The 19,856-nt window shown below is 43.6% G+C and overlaps 1 protein-coding gene across 1 annotated transcript in view; it reads left to right on the top strand.

The window, feature by feature from the left end:
* The window catches only part of LOC139413767 (protein bassoon-like), a 179,929-nt gene that overhangs the window by 16,358 nt on the left and 143,715 nt on the right, over positions 1-19,856 (top strand). Inside the window, exon 2 of the mRNA XM_071161500.1 lies at positions 9,729-10,098. Coding sequence (XP_071017601.1) covers positions 9,729-10,098 — 370 coding nt within the window. The remainder of the gene's footprint in view (positions 1-9,728; positions 10,099-19,856) is intronic.

Genomic DNA, 19,856 nt, shown 5'->3' with positions numbered 1-19,856 from the left:
CAAGTTCTGATTTCTCATTAATTCTCCCTTTCTCCTCCAATGTATTCCATATTGTCCACTTCCTCACCAGACAGTAGCAACAATCTATTAGAAACGGTGCTAATTTCATTCATCAACTTTTTAAAGATTTTTTGTAGTAGACATTTACAGTAGACATTTCCTCGATCATAGTCTAGCTCAAAACGAATGAGACTGTTTCAGCATGTAAAAAGTAACAGTACAAAACATCCTTTACTTTAGCAAACGTAAAATAGTAAGTGAGTTTTGACTGAATACATATTTAATGAGCGTTTCAAAACAATACATTATACTATAGACCTGCTAAATTACTCACATCCAGCATAAAAAAAACAGAAACAGAATAAACTAAAATAATTCTGTATTTATTTCAGATGTAGCAGTTGTTCATGTATGTTTGGTAGAAAGAAGCTGTCTGGGCTCCTCCCCCTCCTTCATCCGTGGTGCTCGTTCAACATAGCATTTGGAGATTCCTGTGAACATCAACAGTCATAAACATGTCATTCTGAACAGCAACATCTTCCTAACAAGAATTTAGACCAGTTGACAATTCAACATAATTCAGTCTCGTTCATGTTGATGATCGGTACAGCATGAGACAGATAGCAAGCCATGGTATATCAGACCGTATACCACAGGTATGAGTCAATATTACTTGTTGATTGTTTTTATTACGTTGGTAACCAGTTTTAATAGCAATAAGGTACGTTGGGGGGGGGGGGGGGGGGGGTGCTTTCTAGAACTTATAAAGTTATCCAGCTGTCCCCATAGGAAGAACCCTTTTGAAGAACCCTTGTTGGTAACCCTTTTGGTTCCAAGTAGAACCATTTTGGGTTCCTTTTGGGTTTCCATGTAGAACCCTCTGTGGAAAGGGTTCTACCTGGTACCAAAAAGGGTTATACTATGGGGACAGCTGAAGAACCCTTTTGGAATCATTTTTTCTAAGAGTATATCTATTTGTTCTAATGCAATGTCCATATTACAGCCACAACATGATGATCATGTAGTCAAGCATCTGAAGACTAGCGAGGAGGAGAAAAGCCTGCTTTGGAAGAGCAAGTAAGAACAATAACAACTAGCTCTATCAGATAAACATGTTAAGGAGAAGCAGGGAGAGAGCAAGCTAGTAGTAGTAACATTAATATTTGAAACCTCACATGCGCATGTATCTGTGTTATATTTAAGCTATACGGCACCTCAGGGGTTTATGGTATATGGACAATATACCACGTCTTAGGGCTCTTCTTAAGCACGACACAATGTGGAGTGCCTGGATACAGCCCTTAGCCATGGTATATTGGCCATATACCACAAACCACCAAGGTGCCTTATTGCTTAAAATATAACAGATACATCTGAAATAAATACAGAATTATTTTAGTTTATTCTGTTTCTAAGCTGGATGCCACTATAGAGGTGAAAGGAACACCACACACTTTCCCTCTTTCTCACTTTTCCAATACAGTGGATAAAAGGGGTTTGCCAGGTGTACTCTGCCTGAGAGATCAATTATGCCAGCAAAGGGTCTCATGCTCTGCTGCTGGCACATTGTAGAACAGATGTCCACAGGCAGGAAGTGTACAATGTAATAACCTGCACTGTAGCCCAAAGATATTGTTTTTCTTGTGTTGAACTTGACAGTAACACGTGTGTGTGTGTGTGTGTGTGTGTGTGTGTGTGTGTGTGTGTGTGTGTGTGTGTGTGTGTGTGTGTGTGTGTGTGTGTGTGTGTGTGTGTGTGTGTGTGTGTGTGTGTGTGTGTGTGTGTGTGTGTGTGTGTGTGTGTGTGTGTGTGTGTGTGTGTGGAGGGAGGGAGGGAGGGAGGGGGGATTATTGCATTTTTTACTCAGTGAATGTTATTTTTGCACTCATGTAGCCTTGTGCACTTGATCGATGTCTACTATAGTGGCCACTATAATAGAGAAAAAATAGAATGACTGTTTGTTTCATTCTATTTCTACTATAAGATGGGGTTTTTTTCCCCCCAAGTGCAGTATTCAGATGTGTGTGATCACAAGTGTTCTATTATAAAGGCTGTCATGGCTAACTGCAATATTAATGTATTGTTTTTTTCTCTGGACTTGAGTGTCATTTGCAGTCAAGTCTAGGCAACAAATAACATTGGATGGCTTTCTTTAAATTTTTTAGGTTCACATGAATCACTTTTTATTTTACACACAGAGACTGATCATGTAGATCATATTATTTGTTAGTTAGAAACCTTAGAAACCTTTCTTAGTTAAAAACCTGCATTTCCTCCTAGCAGGGATGTTTTGCATGTTTCAGTGCAACATAAAAAGAAGTGTCACCTTTTTGGGCCCTCACCAGTTTGCATCCTAAACCTTGCATAAGCGGCAGACACTACCATATGAACTGAACACAGACCACTACCATGTCTATTCCATATGAACTGAACACAGACCACTACCATGTCTATTCCATATGAACTGAACACAGACAACTACCATGTCTATTCCATATGAACTGACCACAGACCACTACCATATCTATTCCATATCAAATCAAATGTATTTATATAGCCCTTCTTACATCAGCTGATATCTCAAAGTGCTGTACAGACACCCAGCCTAAAACCCCAAACAGCAAGCAATGCAGGTGTAGAAGCACAGTGGCTAGGAAAAACTCCATAGAAAGGCCAAAACCTAGGAAGAAACCTAGAAAGGAACCAGGCTATGAGGGGTGGCCAGTCCTCTTCTGGCTGTGCAGGGTGGAGATTATAACAGAACATGGCCAAGATGTTCAAATGTTCATAAATAACCAGCATGGTCAAATAATAATAATCACAGTAGTTGTCGAGGGTGCAGCAAGTCAGCACCTCAGGAGTAAATGTCAGTTGGCCTTTCATAGCCGATCATGAAGAGTATCTCTACCGCTCCTGCTGTCTCTAGAGAGTTGAAAACAGCAGGACTGGGACAGGTAGCACGTCCGGTGAACAGGTCAGGGTTCCATAGCCGCAGGCAGAACAGTTGAAACTGGAGCAGTAGCACGGCCAGGTGGCCTGGGGACAGCAAGGAGTCATCATGCCAGGTAGTCCTGAAACATGGTCCTAGGGCTCAGGTCCTCCGAGAGATAGAAAGAGGGAATTAGAGAGAGCATACTTAAATTCACACAGGACACCGGATAAGACAGGAGAAGTACTCCAGATATAACAGACTGAACCTAGCCCCCTGACACAAACTACTGCAGCATAAATACTGGAGGCTGAGACAGGAGGGGTCAGGAGACACTGTGGCCCCATCCGATGATACCCCTGGACAGGGCCAAACAGGAAGGATATAACCCCACCCACTTTGCCAAAGCACAGCCCCCACACCACTAGAGGGATATCTTCAACCACCAACTTACCTTCCTGAGACAAGGCCGAGTATAGCCCACACAGATCTCCGCCACGGCACAACCCAAGGGGGGGCGCCAACCCAGACAGGAAGATCACGTCAGTGACTCAACCCACTCAAGTGACGCACCCTCCTAGGGACGGCATGGAAGAGCACCAGTAAGCCAGTGACTCAGCCCCTGTAATAGGGTTAGAGGCAGAGAATCCCAGTGGAGAGAGGGGAACCGGCCAGGCAGAGACAGCAAGGGCGGTTCGTTGCTCCAGAGCCTTTCCGTTCACCTTCACACTCCTGGGCCAGACTACACTCAATCACATGACCCACTGAAGAGATGAGTCTTAAAGTAAAGACTTAAAGGTTGAGACTGAGTCTGCTTCTCTCACATGGGTAGGCAGACCATTCCATAAAAATGGAGCTCTATAGGAGAAAGCCCTGCCTCCAGCTGTTTGCTTAGAAATTCTAGGGACAATTAGGAGGCCTGCGTCTTGTGACCCTAGCATACATGTAGGTATGTACGGAAGGACCAAATCGGAAAGATAGGTAGGAGCAAGCCCATGTAATGCTTTGTAGGTTAGCAGTAAAACCTTGAAATCAGCCCTTGCTTTGACAGGAAGCCAGTGTAGGGAGGCTAGCACTGGAGTAATATGATTGAAAACCTCTTAAGTCGACACCCTACTTTTTCGAACATTCTGTTAAAAATCGCGCAACATTTCAGCGTCCTGCTACTCATGCCAGGAATATAGTATATGCATATGATTAGTATGTGTGGATAGAAAACACTCTGAAGTTTCTAAAACTGGTTAAATAATGTCTGTGACTATAACAGAACGTGAACAGCAAGCGAAATCCCAAGAAAAACCTGGTCACAAAAACCACAGAAAAGTATTAATCCGCCAGTCTATAGCCGGGAGCTTGCAGTTCCTACAACTTCCACACGATGTCGCCAAAAACGTAATTTTCGTTGACAAAAATCCTTTGTGTAATGACAAATAGATCCTTAATTTCGTCCAGCATACAGGAAGAGATTTTTGGAAGAGAGAGAAAGGACAACGTTTTCTTGAGTAGCTGCTATTGAATACAGATCGCCCAGTGATCAATTTGATCGATTATTAACGTTTACAAATACCTAAAGTTGGGTTAGAAAAGTAGTTTGAAGTGTTTTGTCAAAGAATATAGGCAACTTATATAATTTTAAAAAATGACGTTGCGTTTTGGAACGGAGCTTTTTCCTGAACCAGACAGGCTATACAAATGGATATTTTGGGCATACATGGACGGATTTAATCGGGAAAAAGACCCAATTGTGATGTTTATGGAACATATATCAAATCAAATCAAATCAAATGTGTGTTAGTGGTGGCTGTTTAACAGTCTGATGGCCTTGAGATAGAAGCTGTTTTTCAGTCTCTCGGTCCCAGCTTTGATGCACCTGTACTGACCTCGCCTTCTGGATGATAGCGGGGTGAACAGGCAGTGGCTCGGGTGGTTGATGTCCTTGATGATCTTTATGGTCTTCCTGTGACATCGGGTGGTGTAGGTGTCCTGGAGGGCAGGTAGTTTGCCCCCGGTGATACGTTGTGCAGACCTCACTACCCTCTGGAGAGCCTTACGGTTGAGGGCAGTGCAGTTGCCATACCAGGCGGTGATACAGCCCGCCAGGATGCTCTCGATTGTGCATCTGTAGAAGTTTGTGAGTGCTTTTGGTGACAAGCCGAATTTCTTCAGCCTCCTGAGGTTGAAGAGGCGCTGCTGCGCCTTCTTCACGATGCTGTCTGTGTGAGTGGACCAATTCAGTTTGTCTGTGATGTGTATGCCGAGGAACTTAAAACTTGCTACCCTCTCCATATAGGAGTGCCAACAAAGAATATCATCAAAGGTAATGAATGTTTTATATTTTATTTCTGCGTTTTGTGTAGCACCGGCTACGCTAATTCTTTTGTTTACGTCCTCCTTCAGGTATTTTGGGGTGTTGCATGCTATCAGATAATAGCTTCTCATGCTTTCGCCGAAAAGCATTTTAAAAATCTGACTTGTTGGCTAGATTCACAACGAGTGTAGCTTTAATTCAATACCCTGCATGTGTGTTTTAAAACCTCTTACTTCTACCCCCTCCTTTTTCGAAAATTCTGTTAAAAATCGCGCAACTTTTCAGCATCCTGCTACTCATGCCAGGAATATAGTATATGCATATGATTAGTATGTGTGGATAGAAAACACTCTGAAGTTTATAAAACTGGTTAAATCACGGCTGTGACTATAACAGATCGTGTGTTTCATTGAAAAACGCAAGAAAAACTGCTCTCTGAAAGCTAAAAATAATTTCCATAAGTCACTTCCACCAGTTATTAAAAGAGAACAGAATTTAATGGCGATCTGCCTGCAATTCATACAAATTCCGCACGATGGCGCCATTGTCCTCATTTTCAATTGAATTAATTGTTGGAAAATCCTTCTATCTGACCTCCAGTTTCCCAGTCTTCACCCGGATGCAGTTGAGGGAGATATTAGAAGCCATTGTTTTTGCAAGTGAAGACCTATTGAAAAGACATCGCCCTGTAATCATTTTGATAGATTATAAACGTTTACTAATACCTAAAGTTGGATTACAAAAGGATTTCGAAGTGTTTTGTGAAAGTTTATCGTCAACTTTTTTAATTTTAAAAAATTACGCAGCGTTTAAAAACGATGATTTTTTCTGAATGACACAGCTCCCATACAAAGCTATTTTGGGTATATATGGACCGATTTAAACGAAAAAAGTACCCAATAGTGATGTTTATGGGGCATATAGGAGTGCCAAGAAAGAAGCTCGTCAAAGGTAATGAATGTTTTATATTTTATTTCTGCGTTTTGGGTAGCGCCGGCTACCGCAAAATCTGTTGTTTACGTGTCGTGCTGGCATTTTGGGGGGTGCATGCTATCAGATAATAGCTTCTCATGCTTTCGCCGAAAAGCATTTTAAAAATCTGACTTGCTGGCTAGGTTCACAACGAGTGTAGCTTTAATTCAATACCCTGCTTGTGAATTTTGATCAAAGATTGAGTTGTAACGAGTACATTTAGCATTTAGCGTAGCGCATTTGCATTTCCAGGTGTCTAGATGAGACGTCTGCGTCTCGGGTGGGAGTAAGAGGTTAAATTTTTTGGTTCTAGTCAGGATTCTAGCAGGTGTATTTAGCACTAACTGAAGTTTAGTTAGTGCTTTATCCGGGTAGCCGGAAAGTAGAGCATTGCAGTAGTCTAACCTAGAAGTAACAAAAGCATGGATTAATTTTTCTGCATCATTTTTGGACAGAAAGTTTCAGATTTTTGCAATGTTATGTAGATGGTAAAAAGCTGTCCTTGAAACAGTCTTGATATGTTTGTCAAAAGAGAGATCAGGATCTAGAGTAACGCCAAGGGCCTTCACATTTTTATTTGAGACGACTGTACAACCATCAAGATTAATTGTCAGATTCAACAGAATATATCTTTGTTTCTTGGGACCTGGAACAAGCATCTCTGTTTGAGTTTAAAAGTAGAAAGTTTTTAGCCACCCACTTCCTTATGTCTGAAACACAGGCTTCTGGCGAGGGAAATTTTGAGGCTTCATCATGTTTCATTGAAATGTACAGCTGTGTGTCTTCCGCATAGCAGTGAAAGTTAACATTATGTTTTCGAATGACATCCCCAAGAGGTAAAATATATAGTGAAAACAATAGTGGTCCTAAAACGGAAACTTGAGGAACACTGAAATTTACAGTTGATTTGTCAGAGGACAACCCATTCACAGAGACAAACTGATATCTTTCCGACAGATAAGATCTAAACCAGCCCAGAACTTGTCCGTGTAGACCAATTTGGGTTTCCAATCTCTCCAAAAGAATGTGTTGATCGATGGTATCAAAAGCAGCACTAAGGTGTAGGAGCACGATGACAGATGCAGAGCCTCGGTCTGACGCCATTAAAAGGTAATTTACCACCTTCACAAGTGCAGTCTCAGTGCCAAACTGGGGTCTAAAACCAGACTGAAGCATTTCGTACACATTGCTTGTCTTCAGGAAGGCAGTGAGTTGCTGCGCAACAGCTTTTTCTAAAAATATTGAGAGGAATGGAAGATTCGATATAGGCCGATAGTTTTTTATATTTTCTGGGTCAAGGTTTGGCTTTTTCAAGAGAGGCTTTATTACTGCCACTTTTAGTGAGTTTGGTACACATCCGGTGGATAGAGAGCCGTTTATTATGTTCAACATAGGAGGGCCAAGCACAGGAAGCAGCTCTTTCAGTAGTTTAGTTGGAATAGGGTCCAGTATGCAGTTTGAAGGTTTAGAGGCCATGATTATTTTCATCATTGTGTCAAGAGATATAGTACTAAAACACTTGAGTGTCTCTCTTGATCCTAGGTCCTGGCAGAGTTGTGCAGACTCAGGACAACTGAGCTTTGAAGGAATACGCAGATTTAAAGAGGAGTCCGTAATTTGCTTTCTAATAATCATGAACTTTTCCTCAAAGAAGTTCATGAATTTATTACTGCTGAAGTGAAAGCCATCCTCTCTTGGGGAATGCTGCTTTTTAGTTAGCTTTGCGACAGTATCAAAAATAAATGTAGGATTGTTCTTATTTTCCTCAATTAAGTTGGAAAAATAGGATGATCAAGAAGCATTGAGGGCTCTTCGATACTGCACGGTACTGTCTTTCCAAGCTAGTCGGAAGACTTCCAGTTTGGTGTGGTGCCATTTCCGTTCCATTTTGTCTGGAAGCTTGCTTCAGAGGTTGGGTATTTTCTGTATACCAGGGAGCTAGTTTCTTATGACAAATGTTTTTAGTTTTTAGGGGTGCAACAGCATCTAGGGTATTGCGCAAGATTAAATTGAGTTCCTCAGTTAGGTGGTTAACTTTCGCTCTGACGTCCTTGGGTAGGCAGAGGGAGTCTGGAAGGGCATCATGGAATCTTTGGGTTGTCTGAGAATTTATAGCACGACTTTGATGCTTCTTGTTTGGGGTCTGAGCAGATTATTTGTTGCGATTGCAAACATAATAAAATGGTGGTCCGATAGTCCAGGATTATGAGGAAAAACATTAAGATCCACAACATTTATTCCATGGGACAAAACTAGGTCCAGAGTATGACTGTGACAGTGAGTAGGTCCAGAGACATGTTGGACAAAACCCACTGAGTCGATGATGGCTCCGAAAGCCTTTTGGAGGGGGGTCCGTGGACTTTTCCATGTGAATATTAAAATCACCAAAAATTTGAAAATGATCTGCTATCACTACAAGGTCCGATAGGAATTCAGGGAACTTAGTGAGGAACGCTGTATATGGCCCAGGAGGCCTATGAACTGAACACAGACCACTACCATGTCTATACCATATGAACTGAACATAGACCACTACAGGTATGCATGCTCAGCTCAGCTCTTCAGCGGACAGCGGGGTTAGAAAGGCGTGTGTACGTGTGTGTATGATTGAGAGGGTGAGTGTTTCTTTAGTTGCCTACTGCCTCCTCCAGAGTAACTTTACTGTGAGGAAACTGTCTGTGTCAAATATAACCTTATTCCCTATATCGGGCCCTGGTCAAAAGCAGTGCACTATATAGGGAATAGGGTGCCATTTGAGACACAACCTATGTATTTTTCACTGCCAGGGGTCAGAAGGCTGAAAGCGTGGGTGAGGATGAGGAAGAAGTGAAACAGAAAGGAAGAAAAATTCTCAGCTCTTTGAAAATCCTGTTCTATCCTTATCTCATCAAGATAAAACTGTTTATTTTTCCAACTCACCCACTCTTCTTTTTTCATGTACCCATATTGGCATTGGGCAAAGCAAATGTCCCACTTGTAAACCCTTTCATTCAAGATTCATCGCCATACATGGTTGTGTATTTGTGCTTGAGGCATATACTGCTCTACCTAGCAAAAAGGCAGTAACTGCTCATAGCATGGAACTGATAAATATGGCTTTTATTTACCTTGGTTTCACAGTAGCGTTATGCAGTTACTGCTAAACATGACCCCCCATCTTCTCCAAAACACAATACAATAGAGGCAGGATACATGTCCACTTGACTAAGCATGTATTTAATGTAGCAAAAATGACATTAACTAATTGTCGACCAAATGAGCAGTTACTGCCTTTTTGCTCTGTAGGGCAGTATAGTTGCATCTACACAATCAATGTCGTGCGATGTGGTTTAATTTTGACATTAGACTACTTTAGAGGTCTGAAAACATCTGACAAAACTTTGCTTTGAAAGTGTATTGTCCTATTTGTTAAGCTCTGCTTCAAAGCCCCGGCCTTAAAGCCATGCTGTTCTGAGATGTAACACAACATCCTCTCACAAGAGTCTACCACATATCTGTCATCCACAGCGTCTCTGGAAGACCCCCCCAGCCAGACCCTGGGTCCAGCCCCAAGGCAGGGGTCCAGACTGGGCCTGGTACAGGGGACCGCCTGGCATCCCAGGGGGAGCAGCAGGGCCAGGGCCACGCCGCCCGTAAGAACCTCCAGGTGGACGTGGGTAGTAGCAGGATGGGACGTTCCCCGTCGGTGTCCCCCGCCATCACCCCCACCTCCCCCTACTCTGTGCCCCAGATTGCCCCCATGCCCAGCAGCAAGCTGTGCCCCGTCTGTAAGACAGCTGACCTGACAGGCACCACGGAGGACAACCAGCCAAACTGCAGCACCTGCACCCAGTGCCGATCCATGGTGTGCAACCAGTGTGGCTTCAACCCCAACCCGCACCTCACCGAGGTAGGAACGAACAGTGGATCATGTGCTACTGTGCCTACTGATGAGTTTGTTTGTTTATACAGTGTCCATATTAGGACATCCTCAGTTTTCTTTCTGAGACTGAATCAGCTCCCACTGACACAAAGGCTGTCCTAATATGGCCACTGTATGTATATCAGTTGTATGATACGTTTGAACTGGTTAGGACATCAGGAATAGAGAATGTGGTTAGGTTTATACAATGTGGTCAGGTTTATACAATGTGGTCAGGGTCATAGAATGTGGTTTGTATTTGTATTTGTTATGGATCCCCATTAGCTACTCTTCCTGGGGTCCAGCAAAATGAAGGCACTACTATAAACACTACAATACATTTCACAACAGATTTTACAACACATTAAGTGTGTGCCCTCATGCCACTACTCTACTACCACATATATACAACACAAAATCTGTGTGTGTGTGTCTGTGTGCCTGTGTGTGTGTGTGTGCCTGTGTGTGTGTGTGTGTGTGCGTGTGCGTGTGCATGTGTGTCTGTGCCTGTGTGTGTCTGTGCCTGTGTGTGTGTCTTTTCACAGTCCCCGCTGTGTATTATTTATGAAAACTGAGTTTATATGTATTTGGCTAAGGTTTATGTGAACTTCCAACTTCAACTGTATATGTGTTACTCAGTTTTTCACAATTCCTGACATTTAATCATAGTAAAAATTCCCTGTCTTAGGTCAGTTAGGATCACCACTTTATTTTAAGAATGTGAAATGTCAGAATAATAGTAGAGAGAATGATTTATTTCAGCTTTTATTTCTTTCATCCCATTCCCAGTGGGTCAGAAGTTTACATACACTAAATTAGTGTTTGGTAGTAGCTGGTGTAACTGAGTCAGGTTTGTAGGTCCTCTTGCTCGCACACGCTTTTTCAGTTCTGCTCACACATTTTCTATAGGATTGAGGTCAGGGCTTTGTGATGGCCACTCCAATAACTTGACATTGTTGTCCTTAAGCCATTTTGCCACAACTTTGGAAGTATGCTTGGATTTTTTGTCCATTTGGAAGACCCATTTGTGACCAAGCTTTAACTTCCTGACGGATGTCTTGAGATGTTGCTTCAATATATCCACATAATTTTCCTGCCTCATGATGCCATCTATCCTGTGAAGTTCACCAGTCCCTCCTGCAGCAAAGCACCCCCACAACATGATGCTGCCACCTCGTGTTTCACGGTTGGGATGGTGTTCTTCGGCTTGCAAGCCTCCCCCTTTTTTTCTCCAAACATAATGATGGTCATTATGGCCAAACAGTACTATTTTGGTTTCATCAGACCAGAGGACATTTCTTCAAAAAGTACGATCTTTGTCCCAATGTGCAATTGCAAACCGTAGTCTGGCTTTTTTATGGCGGTTTTGAAGCAGTGGCTTTCTCCTTGCTGAGTGGCCTTTCAGGTTATGTCGATATAGGACTCGTGGATATACTTTACTGTGGATATAGATACTTTTGTACCTGTTTCCTCCAGCATCTTCACAAGGTCCTTTACTGTTGTTCTGGGATTGATTTGCACTTCGTGGTCCCATGGTGTTTATTATTGTTTGTACAGATGAACGTGGTACCTTCAGGCTTTTGAGGATTGCTCCCAAAGATGAACCAGACTTTTCTGAGATTTTCCCATGATGTCAAGCAAAGAGGCACTGACTTTGAAGGTAGGCCTTGAAATACATCCACAGGTACACCTCCAATTGACTCAAATTCTGTCAATTAGCATATCAGAAGCTTCTAAAGCCATGACATAATTTTCTGGATTTTTCCAAACTGTTTAAAGTCACAGTCAACTTAGTGTATATAAACTTCTGACCCACTGGAATTGTGATACAGTGAAATAATCTGTCTGTAAACAATTGTTGGAAAAATAACTTGTGTCATACACAAAGTAGATGTCCTAACCGACTTGCCAAAACTATAGATCGTTAACCGTAGTGACACCCCATCCCGTGAACGGGACCGTTGTCATCATCTGACACTAATTAGCATAATGCAACGGACATAAATCTTCCTAGCAAATATTCCTATTCATGAAAATTTACAAGTGAAATGTATTGGAACACAGCTTAGCCTTTTGTTAATCACCCTGTCATCTCAGATTTTCAAAATATGCTTTACAGCCAACGCTAGACAAGCATTTGTGTAAGTTTATCATAGCCTAGCATGGCATTATGCCTTGCTAGCAGCAGGCAACCTTGTCACGGAAATCAGAAAAGCAATTAAATTGAATCGTTTACCTTTGATGAACTTCGGATGTTTTCACTCAAGAGATTCCCAGGTAGACAGCCAAAGTAAATTTTTTCACAAAATATTATTTTTGTAGGCAGAATAGCTCCGTTTGTTCTTCACGTTTGGCTGAGAAATCGCCCGGAATTTGCGGTCACCACAACGCTGAAAAATATTCAAAATTAGCTCCATAATATCGACAGAAACATGGCAAACATTGTTTAGAATCCATCCTCAAGGTGTTTTTCTAATATCTATTCGATAATATATCCGTTGGGACAATTCGTTTTTCCCTAGGACCGATTGGAGTAATGGCTACCTCTGTATTTTACGCGAGAATCTCTCTCGGAGCCACCATGTGACCACTTACGCAATGTGGCCGCCTACGGCTATTCTTCAACAGAAATGCGTAAAACTACGTCCACAGTAAAGTATATCCACGAGTCCTATATCGACATAACCTGAAAGGCCGCACCTTGGGGAACACGTAGAAAGCATAAGCTCGTTGATGGTACATTCACAGCTGAATAGGGAGTCATTGGAACGCAGCGCTTTCAAAACCTGGGGCACTTCCGGATTGGACTTTTCTCAGGCTTTTGCCTGCAACATCAGTTCTGTTATACTCACAGACAATATCTTTACAGTTTTGGAAACGTTAGAGTGTTTTCTATCCAAAGCTGTCAATTATATGCATATTCTAGCATCTTTTCCTGACAAAATATCCCGTTTACAACGGGAATGTTTTTTTCCCAAAAATGAAAATACTGCCCCCTAACACCAAGAGGTTTTAACAAGAAATTTGTGTAGTGGTTGAAAGACGGTTTTTAAACTTCCGACTTCAATTGTACATATGGACAGTACCAAAATAATAATCTAATGCCTGTCTTTTTGCAGCAAAATCTGCAGAGCTTGGAAGGTTGTATCCCTCAAATATATAAAATTAAAAATGTTAAAATTGAATCAAATGTAGCCCTTCTTACATCAGCTGATATATCAAAGTGCTGTACAGAAACCCAGCCTAAAACACCAAACAGCAAGCAATGCAGGTGTAGAAGCACGGTGGCTCGGAGAAACTCCCTCGAAAGGCAAAAACCTAGGAAGAAACCTAAAGAGGAACCAGGCTATGAGAGGTGGCCATTCCTCTTCTGGCTGTGCCGGGTGGCGATTATAACAGAACATGGCCAAGATGTTCAAATGTTCATAAATAACCAGCATGGTCAAATAATAATCTCAGTGAACAGGTCAGGGTTCCATAGACGCAGGCAAAACAGTTGAAACTGGAGCAGCAGCACAGCCAGGTGGACTGGGGACAACAAGGAGTCATCATGCCAGGTAGTCCTGAGGCATGGTCCTAGGGCTCAGGTCCTCTGAGAGAGAGAGAGAAAGAAAGAATTAGAGAGAGCATACTTAAATTCTCACAGGACACCGGATACAGAAACCCAGCCTAAAACCCCAAACAGCAAGCAATGCAGGTTTAGAAGCACTCCAGATATAACAGACTGACCCTAGCCCCGTGACACAGAAACTACTGCAGCATAAATACTGGAGGCTGAGACAGGAGGGGCCAGGAGACACTGTGGCCCCATCCGATGATACCCCCGGACATGGCCAAACAGGCAGGATATAACCCCACCCACTTTGCCAAAGCACAGTCCCCACACCACTAGAGGGATATCTTCAACCACCAACTTACCATCCTGAGACAAGGCTGAGTATAGTCCACACAGATCTCCGTCACTGTCACGGCCGTCGAAAGAAGAGGATCAAAGTGCAGCGTGGTGAGCATACATTTGTCTTTTTATTTAAAATGTTGCCAACAAAACAATAAACGAAAAACAACCGTGAAGCTTACAGGGCTAAGTGCCACTAACAAAGTTAACTACCCACACTGAAAGGAGAGAAAATTGGCTACCTAATTATGATTCCCAATCGGAGACAACGATAAAGAGCTGTCCCTGATTGAGAAGCATACCCGGCAAAAACATAGAAATAAAGAAACCTAGAAAACAAAACCTAGAATGCCCACCACACATCACACCCTGACCTAACCAAATAGAGAAATAAAACGTCTCTCTAAGGACAGGGCGTGACAGTACCCCCCCAAAGGAGCGGTCTCTGGCCGCAAAACCTGAACCTATAGGGGAGGGTCCAGGTGGGCATCTATCCGCGGTGGTGGCTCTGGTGCGGGACGTAGACCACACGCCAACTCTGGCTCACCCCACTTTGGTGGCGCCTCTGGTGTGGGGACCCTCACCGCCAACCCCGGAGAGCCCCGGACTGGGGACCCTCTCTGCGGGTCCCGGACTGGGCACCCTTGTTGCGGGCCCCGGACTGGGCACCCTTGTTGCGGGCCCCGGACTTGGCACTCTCGTTGCGGGCCCCGGACTGGGCACCCTCGTTGCGGGCCCCGGACTTGGCACCCTCGCTGCGGGCCCCGGACTGGGCACCCTCGTTGCGGGCCCCGGACTGGGCACCCTCGTTGCGGGCCCCGGACTGGGCACCCTTGCTGCGGGCCCTGGACTGGCCCGTGGAGCAGGCACCGGACTGGGCACCCTCGCTTCTGGCCCCGGACTGGGCACCCTTGCTGGAGGCCCCGGATTCGCCCGTGGAGCAGGCACCGGACTCACCAGGCTGGGGAGACATACTGGAGGCCTGGTCCCTGGAGGAGGCACAGGATAGACCGTCGCTGGAGGCTCCGGACTGGAGGCCGTCGCTGGGGGCTCCGGACTATGACTCCTCACTGGAGGCTTCGTGCCATGGATCATCACCGGAGGCTTCGTGCCATGGATCATCACCGGAGTCTTCGTGCCATGGATCCTCACTGGAGGCTTCGTGCCATGGATCATCACTGGAGGCTTCGTGCCATAGATCATCACTGGAGGCTTCGGACTGTTAGGGACACACAGGAGGCCTGGCTGTGGGAGCAGGCACAGGCCTCACCAGGCTGGGGAGACATACTGGAGGTTTTGTTCTCGGCGGAGGCACCGGATACACTGGGCCGTGGAGGCGCACTGGAAGTCTCGAGCGTAGAGCTGGCACAACCCGTCCTGGCTGGATGGTTATTTTGGGGCGCATGCACAGGACGCACTGGGCTGTGCAGACGCACCGGAGACACAGTGCGCAGAGCCGGCGCAGGATATCCTGGGCCGTAGAGACGTACTTGCGGCCAGATGCGCTGAGCCGGCACCCTCCGACCTGGCTGGATGCCTACTCTAGCCCGGCCGATTCGGGGAGCTGGAAGATAGCGCACCGGGCTTTGAACACGCACTGGAGACACCGTGCGCTCCACCACATAACACGGTGCCTGACCAGTACGACACTCGCCACGGTAAGCACGGGAAGTTGGCTCAGGTCTAAACTCCGACTCCGCCAATCTCCCCGTGTGCCCCCCAAAAATTATTTTTGGAGCTGCCTCTCGGGCTTCCGTGACCGGGTCCTGTCCCCTGCCATTCTCTCCTCCCCAGTCCTGCTCGTCCTCCAGGTTTTGCGCACGCTGCTTGGTCTTTTGGTGGTGGGTAGTTCTGTCACGGCCGTCGAAAGAAGAGGACCGAAGTGCAGCGTGGTTAGCGTACATTTTTCTTTTTATTTAAAATGTCGCTAACAAAACAACAAACGAAAAACAACCGTGAAGCTTACAGGGCTACGTGCCACTAACAAAGTTAACTACCCACACTGAAAGGAGGAAAAAAGGGCTACCTAAGTATGATCCCCAATCAGAGACAATGATAGACAGCTGTCCCTGATTGAGAAGCATACCCGGCCAAAACATAGGGGGGGGGGGGTGCCAACCCAGACAGGAATAGAATATAACATTATATTGGTTGCCAGAATTTTATATAATAATTCAAATAGAACATTTCTATGTTTTGAATCCGTTGACGATTTGCGTATCAGTTCATAAACCATGTGCCATGGAATCGGTACATCAAAAATCTCTTCCCAACTATTTTGCAATCTATATGGCAGAGCTGTCAATTTTTTTGTCCTTAAATTAAACTGGTAAATATTTTTCTTCATCACAATTTTCTTTAACCAATTTTGGTCTTTAATGCTGGGCCGACAGACGAGTTCCTTACTTTTCCCCCCTTTTCCATTTTTGCGTTAATGCTGAAATTAGTTGGTTGTAATTTTAGGTAGAGCCGACATTTCCATATATTTTTGTTCACTGCATGTGTGACATAACTCTACCAGTCCTATTTATGATATAATGTACAAAGATTAATGTTTTTTTTATCAATCAGTATATATGAGTTTAACCACAATATTTGTTATATTATTTGTTCTTGTCACGTTCTGACCTTAGTTCTTTTGTTATGACTTTGTTTTAGTATGGTCAGGGCGTGAGTTGGGTGGGTTGTTTATGTTAGTTTTTCTATGATTTGCTATTTCTGTGTTTGGCCTGGTATGGTTCTCAATCAGAGGCAGCTGTCAATCATTGTCCCTGATTGAGAACCATATTTAGGTAGCCTGTTTTCTATTGTGTTTCGTGGGTGATTGTTTTCTGTTGTGTGTCTGCACCAGCCAGAACTGTTTTCGGTCGTTTCTCTTTGTTATTTTGTTATTTCCGTGTTCATTTAATAAATATGGACACATACCATGCTGCACCTTGGTCCTCACTTTCTTCCACCAACGACGACCGTTACAGTTCTGTCATTTCTGATGGATTAAACTGAAATTGCAATCAACTTTCTATGGCTTGTTTTAAATATAACTGTATTTTGGAGATTCCGAAAGTGAAGTTGTAATCTGAGTAAAGGGAAAAAGGCCATTCTTGAACATGGGGTGAGACATTCTTACTATTTTGCTAGAGAACCAGTTTGGATTTAAGTAAAACGTTTGTATGACTGATGCATTTAGTGAGAGGTTTAATGCTTTAATATTGAATCATTTCTGCCCTCTGAATTCATATTCATTATATAAATAGGCCTTCTTAATTTTGTCTGGCTTGCCATTCCAAGTAAAATTGAATATGTTTTGCTCATATAATTAAAAAAAACGTTCGCTAGGTGTAAGCAAGACCATAAGAAATTAGATAAACTGGGATATGACTAAAGAGTTAATCAGAGTGATTTTTCCACAAATAGACAGGTATTTTCCTTTCCATGGTAGCAAGATCTTATCTATTTTTGCTAACTTTCTATAAAAATGTATTGGAGTGAATTAATTTCTTTCTTTTGGAATATGTATGTCTACATCCCTGTTAAACCATTTTATTGGTAAACTACACGGTAATATAATTTTTTGGGGAGGTGATCCAATACGTAATATAGTACATTTGTCATAATTTGGTTTTAATCCAGAGAAGTTACTTTTTCTGTCTAGATCCTCTAAGGCTGTGGGGGGGATTTAAATTGTGGATTTAAAAGAAACCATGAATCGTCAACGTTCAATGACACCTTTGTTTTTAAGCCCTGGATTTTTAACCCCTTAATATTATTGTTGGATCTGATTTTAACAGCTAACATTTCAATGGCAATAATAAATCGTTTAAAACTTTCTGAGAAGTAGCCATTATTTACTATTTTACCCCTAGGGTTACTATACATAACTTTAACCCATTTAAGAGACATACTTTATCAAAGGCCTTCTCAAAGTCAGCAATGAATTCCAGGCCTGGATTCCCAGATTTTTCATGGTGTTCTGTTGTTTCTATTGTTTCCACTTGTCTTATATTATCTCCAATGTATCGTCCATGTAAAAAACCTGTGATTAGGATGAATAATATCCGCCAATACCTTTTTAATTCTATGCGGTAAGCGTTTTGCTAGAATTTCACAACACTGAAGTGTGAGGCCTCCAATTTTTTAATGGACTGGATCTTTATATTTACCACTTGGATCCTGTTTCAGTAATGTCACATTGGCATAGAGGGTCGGGAGACAGGCACAGGAAGGCGTAATAAGGGTTTTTATTACACCTAAATTCCCGCATGCCGTGTAAAGGCACGGGGACGAAGACCAAACAAACACTATACAAAACACACGGTAGAAACCCAAACAAAAGAGCGAGGAGTACCTCGAATAAATAACACACGCGCATAATGATTAACACACGGGACGAGACCCGTAATCATCTGCGCAATCCACAATGGCACGAAAGCCCAAAACACACAGCAAAGGTACTCACACGCACCAACAGACATTGTAACAATAATCGACAGCCCAATGGAAACAAAAGGGCACATATATACAAATACTAATCAGTGGGAATAGGTCGACAGGTGTGCGTGATTAATGTACCGGAGGGATCCGTGACAAGTAATAATGAAATCAGACCTTCTTGTTGAGTTTCCCCAAACTGTTGCCACAAAGTTGGAAGCACAGAATTGTCGGCAATATGCTGTAGCGTTAAGATTTTGCTTCACTGGAACTAAGGGGCCTGAACCATGAAAAACAGTCCCAGATGGTGAAGCGTGATTCATCACTCCAGAGAACACGTTTCCACGGCTCCAGAGTCAAATGGCAGTGAGCTTTACACCATTCCAGCCAACGCTTGGCATTAAACATGGTGATCTTAAGCTTGTGTGCCATGGAAACCCATTTCATGAGGCTCCCGACAAACAGTTCTTGTGCTGATATTGCTTTCAGAGGCAGTTTGTTACTCGGTAGTCAGTGTTGCAACCAAGGACAGATGGTTTTTACTTGCTTTAGCAATTGGTGTTCTGTGAGCTTGTGTGTCCTACAACTTCACGGCTGAGCCGTTGTAGCTCCTAGACGTTTCCATTTCACATTAACAGCACAGTTGGGCAAAAATTGGGCCTCCCCTCTCTAACCACTAGGCTACCTGCCACCCCTCTCTAACCACTAGTCTACCTGCCTCCCCTCTCTAACCACTAGGCTACCTGCCTCCCCCCTCTGACCACTAGGCTACCTGCCTCCCCTCTCTAACCACTAGGCTACCTGCCTCCCCTCTCTAACCACTAGGCTACCTGCCTCCCCTCTCTAACCACTAGGCTACCTGCGGGTGGTTAGAGAGAGGGGGGGGGGGGGGGGTGCTCCCTTTGCTGTTTCCTGAAGTCCACGATCATCTCTTTCGTTTTGCTGACATTGCGTGAGAGGGTATTTTCCTGACACCACACTACGGGGGCCCTCACCTCCTCCCTGTAGGATGTCTCGTCATTGTTGGTAATCTATCACTCCAGTGTTTAATTGCTAAATTGTCATTATTTCGCCACTATGGCCTATTTATTGCCTTACCTCCCTTACCTCATTTGCACACACTGTAGATATACTTTTTTTATTGTGTTATTGACTGTATGTTTGTTTATTCCATTTACAACTCTGTGTTGTTGTTTGTGTCGCACTGTTTTGCTTTATTTTGGCCAGGTCGCAGTTGTAATTGAGAACTTGTTCTCAACTAGCCTACCTGGTTAAATAAAAGTGAAAAAAATCAAGCCTTCCACTGTAGTGTCATCTGCAAACTTGATGAGTTGTAGGCGTGCATGGCCACACAGTCGTGGGTGAACAGGGAGTACAGGAGAGGACTGAGAACGCACTCTTGGGGCCACAGTGTTGAGGATCA

This window comes from Oncorhynchus clarkii, chromosome 7, assembly GCF_045791955.1.
Source record: "Oncorhynchus clarkii lewisi isolate Uvic-CL-2024 chromosome 7, UVic_Ocla_1.0, whole genome shotgun sequence".
NCBI lineage: Eukaryota > Metazoa > Chordata > Actinopteri > Salmoniformes > Salmonidae > Oncorhynchus > Oncorhynchus clarkii.
Note: the sequence above shows the minus strand (reverse complement) of the source record. Positions and strands in the feature narration are given on the sequence as shown.